The sequence below is a fragment of the Cheilinus undulatus genome, linkage group 14 (assembly GCF_018320785.1).
Source record: "Cheilinus undulatus linkage group 14, ASM1832078v1, whole genome shotgun sequence".
NCBI classification, from domain to species: domain Eukaryota; kingdom Metazoa; phylum Chordata; class Actinopteri; order Labriformes; family Labridae; genus Cheilinus; species Cheilinus undulatus.
In genome coordinates this window covers 37,632,969-37,645,240 of record NC_054878.1, presented here as the reverse complement: position 1 = coordinate 37,645,240, position 12,272 = coordinate 37,632,969, and the positions used below count along the sequence as shown (strand labels likewise).

At 39.5% G+C, this 12,272-nt stretch overlaps 2 protein-coding genes across 3 annotated transcripts in view; both read right to left on the bottom strand.

The window, feature by feature from the left end:
* Positions 1–4,450, bottom strand: part of gareml (GRB2 associated, regulator of MAPK1-like) — a 29,112-nt gene extending 24,662 nt beyond the window's left edge. The window contains exon 1 of one of the 2 annotated variants that reach the window (XM_041804826.1): positions 4,175–4,450. In XM_041804826.1, coding sequence (XP_041660760.1) covers positions 4,175–4,289 — 115 coding nt within the window. In that variant the 5' untranslated portion in view covers positions 4,290–4,450. Of the gene's footprint in view, positions 1–2,522; positions 2,658–4,174 lie in introns of those variants that run through there. The other variant, XM_041804827.1, reaches the window with a different exon arrangement.
* Positions 4,451–7,742: 3,292 nt separating this feature from the next.
* atp5mj (ATP synthase membrane subunit j) lies at positions 7,743–10,625 on the bottom strand. The gene is made up of 4 exons (XM_041805707.1): positions 10,482–10,625; positions 8,783–8,906; positions 8,553–8,573; positions 7,743–7,889 (listed from the first exon to the last, which is right to left on the bottom strand). Exons 2-4 carry the CDS (start codon positions 8,904–8,906, stop codon positions 7,876–7,878), a joined length of 159 nt encoding a protein of 52 aa, XP_041661641.1. The 5' UTR covers positions 10,482–10,625; the 3' UTR covers positions 7,743–7,875.
* Positions 10,626–12,272: the final 1,647 nt, after the last annotated feature.

Sequence of the window (12,272 nt, the reverse complement as noted above, 5' to 3'; positions counted from 1 at the left end):
AATGCAAATGACAGAGTATTTTTTCAAGTCATCAGCCGTTAGAGCATAATTCAAATATTTTTGAACAAACTTCATAATGATAACCATTATTTTTCAAAAATAAAAACCTCAAAATGCACTGTTCCACATATTGCACATTATTAAGCAGGCCACAGGTTTCAAGCAATATAAGAAAGAAAAAGGATCTCTCTGCTGCCGAAAAGTGTCAAATAGTGTAATGCCTTGGACAAGGAATGAAAACATTAGATATTACATGAAAAATTAAGTGATCATCATACTGTGAAGGAATTTGTGGCTGATTCAGAGCACAGACGAGTTCATGCAGATAAAGACATAATGATGAAGGTTTCTGACAGACAAATTCAGCAGATTAAGAGAGCAGCTGCTAAAATACCATTACAAAGCAGCAAACAGGTATTTGAAGCTGCTGGTGCCTCTGGAGTCCCACCAACCTCAAGGTGTAGGATCCTCCAGAGGCTTACAGTCGTGCATAAACCTACTATTCAGCCACCCCTAACCAATGCTCACAAGCAGAAACGGTTGCAGTGGGCCCAGAAATACATGAAGACCCATTTTCAAACAGTCTTGTTGACTGGTGAGTGCCGTGCAACCCTGGATGGCCCAGATGGAGAAGTAGTGGATGGTTGGTGGATGGCCACCATGTCCCAACAAGGCTGTGACATCAGCAAGGAGGGGGCGGAGTCCTGTTTTGGGCCGGATTCATGAGGAGAGAGCTGGTAGGCCCCTTTAGGGTCGCTGAAGGTGTGAAAATGACCTCTGCAAAGTATATAGAGTTTCTGACTGACCACTTTCTTCCATGGTAAAAAAAAAAAGAAGAGCAGTTCCTTCTGTAGCAAAATTATCTTCATGCATGACAATGCACCATCTCATGCTGCAAAGAATCCCTCTGTGTCATTGGCTGCTATGGGCATAAAAGGAGAGAAACTCATGATGTGGCCCCCATCCTCCCCTGACCTCAACCCTATTGAGAACCTTTGGAGCATCCTCAAGCTAAAGATCTATGAGGGTGGGAGGCAGTTCACATCAGAACAGCAGCTCTGTGAGGATATTCTGACATCCTGCAAAGAAATTCAAGCAGAAACTCTCCAAAATATCACAAGTTCAACGGATGCAAGAATTGTGAAGGTGATATCAAAGAAGGGCTCCTATGTTAACATGGAACTTGGCCTGTTAAGATGTTTATGATTGAAATACCTTTTGATTTCAGTAAATATGACCTCCTAATGCCATAAATTCAAAAAATGACCATTTTCAGTTCTTTACAACCCATAAAATGTTTTAAAACTCTGTCATGCTTAATAATGTGGAACAGTGCATTTTGAGGTTTTTATTTTTTTTAAATAATGGGAAGTTTGTTCAAAAACATTTTTGCTCTAATGGCTGATGACTTGAAAAATACTGACTGTCATTTGCATTTATATTTAGGAAAATAAGAGGAAAAATATCATTTGCTTAATAATGTGGAAAGCGGAGTAAAATGGGAAAGTAGTCCTGAATTTTATCAGCTAAATACACAGAAACTATCAAAGGGAACGTAATCCTTGTGCATGATTGCTTTTTCAAAATTTTTGGTATGATGCCCTGAAAATACATAAGCGCAATAATGTTATAAATCATTTTAAGAGAACTAAGCATTTGAAAAAAAAAAATTTGTATTTTTAAAAGCATTGAAATTTAGTGTGTCGAATCTTTTTTTCCAGAATAGAGACTTTGGCTACCCAATAAATTTCATATTTACACAGAAAAGACCAGCTTAAACGTAAAGGTACCTTCAAGTGTCCCTCAAAGCTGCTAGGCCTCGTACATTCATTCATAGTGCCTCCAAAAAACAATGAAATAGACGATTAACTTGAAAGAAAAAAAGCTGTTTTTGAAACCCAATCAATGTGATAGCTGTGGAAAATGTTTTAAAAAGCCAGGTTATGGTAACATTTACAGGCATTAATAATAAAGCTTGTTCCTAATGAGCCTGTTTGCTTTTATAGAGAGGCACCCATTACTAGATTTTCAAATAACCTGCTGAAACTCTTAACAGGAGCTTTAGGCCAAGTGTTTCCACAAAATTGCACCGGTTACTTTGTGCTGTTCACAACCACATCTAATTCTCCTTAGGTTAAATGGATAAATTGTTGTATCCATGTGATTTTAGTTAGCATCCACTTAATGAAGGCTACTGACAATAAAATGACTAATTGCTTGGTACACTCTATCTGTAAGCATTTAATTTGATAGCATTAAGCTTGGAACATTTATTTTTTATCAGGAAAGCCCCCATCACAGTGAATTACACCCCCACCCTTACATACCAGTGACACAGGCTTTCTAAGAAGATAAAACACTGCTGCTGTCTGTTGTTGTTAATATGAAATTATGGGGGGAATCTTCTACAAAATGCTGACATCATAGCCTGCTGTAAATAACCAGCCTGGTTATGCAGACAAACAGACTTACGTAGGCTAACCAAGTTCTGTTAATAAACACCTAATGTTAGCTCTACTTACAAAGCAAACGCGCGTTCTGGAGTTAAGGTACGTGTTTTTTGGAGACCGTGACAAGGCTTGGTTCTGCTCGGGGGCGCGCTTCTATTCCTCTGTGTATAAAAGTTGAAGGTTTTCCTCCTAGTCGCTGCTCGTTGGTATTCACCACATTCACCGACAGATTACAGCATTTACATATGAAAAGAATTGAGCAGCACTTCAGCAGTACAACAGACACTTTGTGGCTTTCCGGGCCTCGCTGGACTGGAACAGTTTTGGCCATGACACCCATCAGTGGTTCCCAAAGTAGAGACACCAAATGTGGTGAAGCAGCGGTTCATGTTGGCGGTAAAACATGAAACAAATACATAAAAGACTGACCATAATTTTCTCTATAGTGACTCACTTGTGCCTTTCTGTGAGTTAGGGTAAAATGAGAAAGTCGGTGTCTGAGTTTTCATGCTGCAGCGGCATCAAGCTAGCAGGAGTTAAACAAAGGGGTACCGGAATTTAGGCAGTGTTGGTTGAAAAATAAGAGCACAAAATACACCCTGTCATACAAAACTCATTGGCTTTTCCTATGCATGTCAGCCAAAGTTGAACAGTGGTGGCAGAACAGCCTACCGCTGAGGTTGAGACCCCATATCCTCTGCCCTCTGTACCTTGTTTTTAGGAAACAGGAACTAATCCTTTAATGGTGCACGTTAAAGCAAACAAGCATAATGAGAAAATATTTTCTCCCTCCCATTTTGCAAAAAACCCAACAAGAAGCTAATGTTTTGGTTGACAAAGCGGCGTGTTCTGACTGACATTAACACTGAAAAAATTGGGTCGCTTAAAAACAAACATAATTTGATAATGGAACGAACGACAGCTCCAATGTTTTAACGTCACTGCCAGCCATTGGCCTTAAGAATCCGCCTAACTCTACTCCTCCATACAGTGCACCTGGCAAAGAAGATCCAATTTATTATCCTATTACGTGCAATAATGCTGTTTTCCTCGTCAAAGTTGTGTTATGCTCTAGTTTCTAAGACACCACAATGAATAAGGGAGTTCCCTGGCATTGTGTACTTCCAACTTTTCTCATAAGAAAGTTTATAAATGCACTTTTGCACTGAGTCAAACTCTTGGTTTAAAGGCTAAATTAGATAATCTCTATCCAATTACGGTTAATCTATCATATTATAGAAAATAGCAATTCCCGTGTTGCTATCGGGGATAAATTCTTATTATATAATTATGTCAATCGGGTCTATTCTTTTAAATATACATAATTTCGCTGAATAAATACCCATTTTGGAAAACTGAAAAGACTTATTTTGAAAGTTGTAACCGGAAGTAAAACGTTTCTTCCTAATCTTGACCGTTAAAATCCTACACAGATTCTTAGAAAATTACCACACTTGTCCTTACATGCCAGCGTTGTTACAGTCACAAAAACCCTTAAAAAACACAATTCCTTGAAAAATGCTTAAGTTTCACTCGTTTCCTAGCTGGAGAAACACATTAACTTTAATTTAACACCACTAGTGTCACGGTAATATTGACTGTGGTGACATGGAACTACAGCGGAGTGCTAGAGTAAGATAGCATTCGTCAGACATACCACGGTGCAAAAAAGTTTCTAACGGTCGGACTGGAGCTTCAGGCACCTGCTGGAGGATGTCTCTTACCGTGGGCGAGGCGGACCAGAGTGGGCAGACGGAACTTGCTGACCACCGCGTCCAACGGCAGCGCCAACGGGCTCCAAGTGATCTCCGACAGGCTCGCCGACAACTTCTCCATCATCCCGGGTCATCACGGTACCGGAGATAATGGTGTCGATAGTAGTGAAGATAATGATGATGATGTTAGCGGTGATGATAACGTGAAAGCGGAGGTTGAAGGTGATGGTGGGGGTATAATGGCAAAGAGTTTCGCCATGTTTGACTGTGGGAAAAGAGGGAGCGCATTCACAGTCCGTGCGCACGAGCGGTGGGAGGGAGCGCGAGCCCTCTCTTGCTGCCTCTCTGTCATTCAGTTTTCCACCCCCACACATACACATAATGCTAACTAGCTAAGTCATTCAAACTTTTCTTCTAAGTTTTTCGCATTTAAATGTAAACATGCACGTCAAAAAGCTTGGTATATCTTTAGCCTACTAGTTGATAACTTGCATTGTAAATGAACAATTTCCTTTTCTGCATTTACTCAGGTTAACCCTCCACACATCTGCCTGAAAAGAATTAGTTCAACATAAAAACAGCATGACATTGGTATCAGCCTAATGTACTAATGTTTATTAAGTACGCGGAGTTTAAGCAGAGCCAACAGACCCGTCTAAGCTAGGACTGAAGATTTTGGTCTAAAATGCAGCTTTTTTTAATTTTTACACTTGAGAAGAATGTGTTATCTCAAAATCTTTCTCGATATTATTTCGGGAAATCGCCATGAAAACCTATTTGTTGATTAGGACAATTACTGTATTTGAAGGGACAAGCTCCAGATAGAAATCTGTCATTTGTAGTGCTCTCCAGAGCCAGCTGTATGCCAGCTGGTTGTCACAGTGCCGTTTGCAGCCGTCAAAAAGGCAAGGGTTTAATTTTATCTCCTGTTAAAAATACACTTTACATACAGTATAACACTACATTTTTATCACTAAATGTCTGCAATCGATAAAGAATACATCAACTGTAGTGTGTATCTATCGGTATCAAAAATGAGTTTGGAAATATGGGAATATTGGCAAACATCCAGTGACATGCATCTCTGCATTCAAATTACAGCATAACTCCAGGTCAGTTCAGGTATGGGAGCATACACTTGTTTGACACTTTGCCTTGTCAGCCTTGGTCCTGTGCAGCTCTGGCTTCCTAATGGCCATCATCCAGGCCTGCACCAGGCCCATATACCCCATCTTTCCAGGTATCCTCCCAGCTGATCCCTCCACGACGCACACAGTTGACCTCGCAATCTGGACCAGCCCACTGGTTCCTTGGCACCCAGTATGCGATGAGCTGGATCAGACCCTGGAAAGTGCGCCAGATGCCCGTAAAAGTGCAGCTGCCATTCGTGTATCAAGCAGCTGACCCTTCCCATCCCCGCTCTCCTGAGCACACCAGTATTAGACCCACAGTCTTGCCAACGATACCCCAAAAATGAGCTTAAGAGAAGTTGCCACAAAGGAGTCCAGCCGCAACTCTGGCCATCAGTCAACATCCAGGCCTCATAAGAGTACAGTAAGACCAGGACCAAGGACTGAAAAACTATGACTTTCATCCACATGCTCAGATACCAGGAATGCCACACTGTCTTGCTCAGCAAACCCATCGCCCCATACTCTATTCCAAGTCTGCGAGCTCAGCCTTGCAGTCAGCGGTGGTCGCTCAATGATTCATATAAAGGCAAAGAAGTTATATCTGTAAACTGACACTTTTTCTGACCTTTCTCCAGTCTTTTGTATTTTTTGGTCTTTCATTCTTATTTTGCTGGAGCTTGGTCTTCAATATAGTATGCAACATGTGAATACTTCTTTTGTTAAGGGTCAAAAGACCAGAAAGCATGACTTTAAACAGTCTCCAGTATGTTTTCAAGAGTAGCTTCAGCCTGGTAATACAACTTATAAGTCAATTTATCATCAAATTTACCCCTGTGTTATATATAATGCTATAAAAACACAGGAACAGGTCATTAAAAGTAAAGTTAAGCCCATTATACCAATTTACCTTGTGGCAAAATACTTTATTTTGGACATGATCTTACTTTGTATACTTAGTCATCTGTGCTTTAACAATCTTGGCACTCTGGCAGCAGGAAGCAACCATGTAAGCTCATTTAGACACTGAGACAAGGCATTGATTTTATGATGTAGAACTAAAGGCCAAAAAAAAATCTTGAGCACCAAACACACCAGACCGGTGTTCATCACTTCTGCAAAAGAAAGTTCTCATTCCCAGCATCAACTCAGATCTGAAGACATTATATCCAATTATGTACGTTTTGGAAGGTCATAGAAAAAGTCATATTTTAGAAATCATTTAATCCTGGTTTATTTTTAACTGATTTTACTGATGCTGTATATGGTTATACACTTAAAGGAATTAATTTTTTTCACTGCTCTTAACATCGTGATACATACAAGTATTGACATTGTCCAAATTAGTCCAATCACCACAATACATACAGTATTGATGTTGTGGAAGTGGAATCAGTTTATACAACTCTTCCCCAAGCATTAGACTTCTGGCCCTAGGCAGGGCTGTGGTCAACCCACTCTCAGTTCAATGAACCCGACTGTAAATGGAGCACATTCATTTGACATTGATTTATGACAACATGACAGTTTTGATGCGAGACTTGTTTTGTGTCATAAGTAAGTCAAAAGTTTAAAGAGTTTTGTGTAAAACAGTAGAGATCCACAACTTAAATCTCCATTCAGAACAAATGTATAAGAGGAGATTGTGCAAATACTAGTTATAATTTTTACGACTTAGTCTTGTTGCATGAAAAATATTTGGTAATGTTTCTGGCAGCTAAAAAAAATGACCAATGTATACCCACACAACACCAAATAAAGCAGTGCTGGGATTTATTTTGTCCATTCACTTAGTTAAAATGTAAGCTCAGACTGTGATTCACTGGCTATTAATACCTCACCAGTGCTACTAGAAGACCACAACATCTGGATCAAGTAAAACTAAGTTATTCATGGCAAAAAATAGAAGAAGGTTGATGAGTACTTGCCTTAGACATTTAAAGCAACACTGGACAAAACTTTGAAGTGGAATAAAGCTTGTCCCTCTGTTTTGCTTTATTTTATTGACAGAACCTTGTTATCAGTGCTCAATAATCCAAAATTTCTACCAGTGTCACTTAAGGGCATTAGGTTTTTGTATTGTAAGTATACACTAAATACCATTCATGTGTTAGCAGTGGCAAAAGATGCATTGATGAGTTTTGGAGACAGGCCAAATGACAATGTTAATGCACAACGGTGATCCTCATATCTTCCTCTGTAAAATCCTTTTTCAAAAAAAAAAAAAAACAAAAAAAAAAAACACTAAATTGAAGCACACAGATAGCCTAAGACGCTACCCATGTACGTGGGCAGCCCAGGTTTGAATCCCGCCTGTGGCCTTTTGAACCCACACATCTCTACCCACTCTCTCTCCCATTTCCAACTCTATCCACTGTCCTCAATAGAATAACGGTACAAAAAGCCCAAAAATACATCTTAAAAAACAAAGACAAAAATTGGAAAGGTTAAGTTTTAGATATTTAGATAACTTTATTTGTTCCATATTAACAAAAAAATCAAATATGAAGCTGGACTTCTGGACAACATCTGGGGTGTTATTACACAGCAGGTGGAAGGTTGTTCAGCATGGTGGGAAACTTAATGTGCAGGCTCTGTAAAAAGAAAAAAAAAAAAAGAAGAAAAAATTTAATAACCTAAACAAATTAAATTTTAAAAAAAAATCACTGTTCTGAATTTATTCAATTACAAAGAATCCCCCAAGTCTGAACCAGAAACGATTGGATTAGCCATTTTCCAGTGACATCTAGTGGGTATTATACATCATTGCACCACATCCTACACTTGGCTGACTTTACTTTTAAAATGAAGTCCTTTATTTTCAGTTCAGTTAACAAAACAGAGGGCATTCAATTAATAGTGGGGAAACATAAGACTAGAAAAATGCACAATATTGTTTTGACACCACTACACCACTCAGTGTTATGCTGCTCTCAATGTCATTTCTCATGCTGATGGAGCAACGGCTAAATTGTTCATTTTCCTTCATTTTTTGATAATGCAATTTGACTTTTACCAAATTACATACATGTTGTACATCATAATAAATCTATACTGGTTCTAAATATTGGTTATCGGTCTCATTAACTACTTATAATCAGTATCTGCCCTGACAAACCGACATCAGTCACCCCCTTATTGACAGTCTAAAATTATATTGCAGTATATTTCATCATAACCCCAGTGTCTTGGTACACATTGTATGCTTTATAATCTTTCAGACTATCTGCTGCTTATTGATATGTTTGATAACTTACTGTCCTTCACCGCTTTCTTGCCTGTAACAGAGAAAACAGACCTTATGTTAGCTGCATTCAGCCACCAACTGATAAAAAAAAATTCAGACAATCATTTCTGCTTGCATTCACATTTGTTAAATACTAGGGGTAGTGCATTTTATGATGTTTTTACTACATTGTTTTTATTTGAGACAGTTTGTTAGTTAAGACTGGTACTACTCCAGTCCTAATTTCAATGTTGAACTCACCTCCATAGGAAACTTTGTAGTACAGGTAGGTCATGATCCCAAGACCCACCCATATCTCCTGGTAGGCCTTGGTATAGTATGGGCCCATCACGCGCCACCACTTGGTAAACATCTGTCCAGCCATCTGTGGAATAGAGAAAAGCAAAGTCTCAGGTCCAAGCAGTATCAAAACTTCAGACAATTTAAATTAGCATATGCATTGGTCAAACCTCAGAAATTCTTGAGTTTTATGCAATTTCTGAACACAGAAAGTTCAGAAACTGCATACAGAGTGGCTAGACTGTAGTCCCGTCTGCCAATCCTCTGAGGTTCAAAACCCGGGCATTATCCTGGGCTCCACCCTATCCTGCAATCCCAAATCTGTTATCAAACCTGTCTTTTTCCATCTCAAGATTCAGACCATCACAGACTCGTGGCAGGAACCCATGTCCACACATTCATCATCTCCCTTCTGAATTACTTTAACAGAATCCTTTCTGGGGTACCAGTCAAAACCCTGGACAGGCTCCAGTACGCCCACAACTCCACTGCCAGGACTCTCATCTGCACTAGACTCTGGCAGCACATCACCCCCTCCCTCATCCACCTACACTTGTGCCCAATTAAGTTACAAATCAAATACAAACTCATACTCCTCACGTACAAATCTCTTAATGCCCTTTATCTGGCCTTCTTCACCCCTGCACACCGACCCGGAGCCTCCCGTCTACAAACAATGGCCTCCTCACAATTCCCTCCCTAAAAACATCTGCAACTGCCCATGTTTGGACATGTTTAAAAAGCCCCCCTGTTCACCATAGCCGACCTTCTCTCCTAAATCTGCCCCCCTCCAAACTATCAACTTGTGTTTGTTTTTGTGTTGTTGTGTCTTTGTGTTCTTCTATAAAGCGACCTTGGGTCCAATGAAAGGCGCTGTAAAAATTCAAGCAACTATTATATTATTGTTGTTATCAATAGCAGACTTCTTTAAAAAGAAGTTTACCCACATTTCTGGTTACCTAACATTTTGAATGTAGGAGTTCAAGATATTTTACACCCTCATATTTCACTGAATGCACCTGAATGCTGACTGAAAGCTAAAGAAAAGTTATAATTCAACATAACTCGTGTACCCAGAATGCAACTGTGACCCTCAGATGTGTGAGGCCTAGCTGGTAATTTCGTACACCTGTGCAGTGGTGGCCAAAAGAAGAGGTAAAATGACGGCATTTTACGGTTCATATGCTATATTTTAAAAAGAATGCGAGGCAGTTTTGTCAACGACATTTTCAATGATTCCTCTTGCATAAAGATAACGTAGCGTTAGCTTTCGCTAGTGCTACTGCTGACACTAAGCCCAACATTCATATACGTCGACGTTAGTATTTACTACAATACATAAGATATGCTTCAGCAGGAAAACTAAAGACTTGTGAAGCACATGCGTTACTTAGAAAGATTTTGCGTTCTTGTACTTTAACAAACAGGCCAGAAAGTTCGATCAATGAAGGTCTCCTGACTAGCATTCTCTCACTAGAACATGTAGAGAACGCTAACTAGCCTTAGCTAGGAGCTAGCTAGATAGCTAGCGATGTACGCCTGCTAAAGTAGAACTCTGCAACATTAAGTGAATATGCTGACCTCTTTTTAAGCCGCTATCGTATCTTATCAATTATATTACGGTTAACATCAGGCGCAACTAATAAGAGATTGTTTTTACCTTTCAGTTTGTCACGGAGCTGTGGGAAGGTCAGAACAGTCTGTACTGCTAAACACCAAAGTCGTGGGGAAGTCTTCTTCTGCCCTCCACTGAGTAGTATTTGTTTCAACTTTTGGGAAGTAGCGCCACCCCATGGAGGTTCACAATCTACCTGGATATCTATCTCCTTGCGCCTTTGAGGATGAATGCCAAAAATAAATTATTACGTCCGCCAAGGAGGTTATGTGATCGGCAGGCTTTGTTTGTTTGTTTGTTCGTTTGTTAGCAACATAACTCAAGAAGTTATGGATGGATTTTGATGAAATTTTCAGGAAATGTCAGAAATGACATAAAGAAGAACTAATTAGATTTTGGTCTGATCTGGATCACTGTCTGGATCCAGGAATTTTTTGAAGGATTCTGTACTGTTGGCAGATAGGGCTAATGGCCAACTATTGGCAGAGGTCTGCGCTGTTACCACTTCACACCAGGAGATGGCGGACATGAATAACGTCAATCCCAGCAGCATTTGTGGGCGTGTTTCTATTCAAAGTTTTGGAGTTTATAGAGTTTGAAAGATACACGCCCGGTCAAGGAGACGAGTCGGAGCATTACAGAGAGAAAGACAGCAAATTGTAGTGAGAATACTCACAATGCTGGGAGGAATAGAGGAATATTCAGCCTCTGCCCTGACTTCCAGTTGTCCAGTTAGACCACGGGTGAGACTGTCAGTGCATCTGTTGGCACCGGCAGGCAATGCTTCCTCCATGACAGTCCACCTGTAGCCAAGCCAGTACTTTGTCTCACCATGTTTCCACCCCACGGGGCGGGGAGTAATCGTCGAATGCTGAGGGAACAGATCCAGGAATTTCTTAAAGGATTCTTCACTACTGGGATATAGGGCTAATGGCAGAAGTCTGTGCTCTCCAAGTGCTTTTCTGGTTTCTCCTTTGATCTAGGCAAGTCGAAGTTTATTTGCAGATGGCAAATTTATGCCAGCATACAAAGAAAAACAAAAGTCTAGCCTTAAAGTCCCAAATAAATGGATTGCTTTCTTAAAATCAGTTTTAGAGATGAAAGATTTCACAGTTGATTTCGCACCTGCTAAAAGTCTGAACTAGGAAAAGCTAGCTGTAACTGTACTTTGATGATATATGAAGTTGTGCCCTATTGCCAGATAAACAAATTAAGAATAAACAATTTATGTGGTATCAAACCCAATATAGTGGTAGATAGGGATATTTTGCTACTGCATATGAAGGAAGTTGCATCCCTTCAAAAGAAAACATATTGATCATAATTACTTTAGTGAAAGGTTTATGTCTGTTAAGCTTCCTTTATAATACAAAAAATATCGTCAAAAGATAAAGGGTGTGATATGATCAACAGAAGTGGTACCTTTTTTTTCTTGGACCCTCAGGTTGTTAACCAATGGTCTACAACGAAAAAGGCTGAGTTGATTTATAATATGGTAAATTAAATGATATGTTTCTGATGAAATCTTTGGAAGAGTTCAAATTTGGTCAGCCATCTGGAAACAGTCATGGGAATTATCTTAGTGCCAAGGCTTCCAACCATTTTTCTGAAAGCACATCTCAATACTCTATTTGCAAGCTACAGCCATTTTATGATAAAGCAAGATACATAATTTCATGCACTTAGTCATGTGACTATTGTCTTGATATCTAGGTTTTTATTAACTGCTTTCTCATGGACTTACACAACAGTAATCATCTACCCATTTGGTGTCATTTTTTAATCATCAAAAGTTACCAACTTGTAATTTAGAGTTTCCCCAAGGAAGAATATACC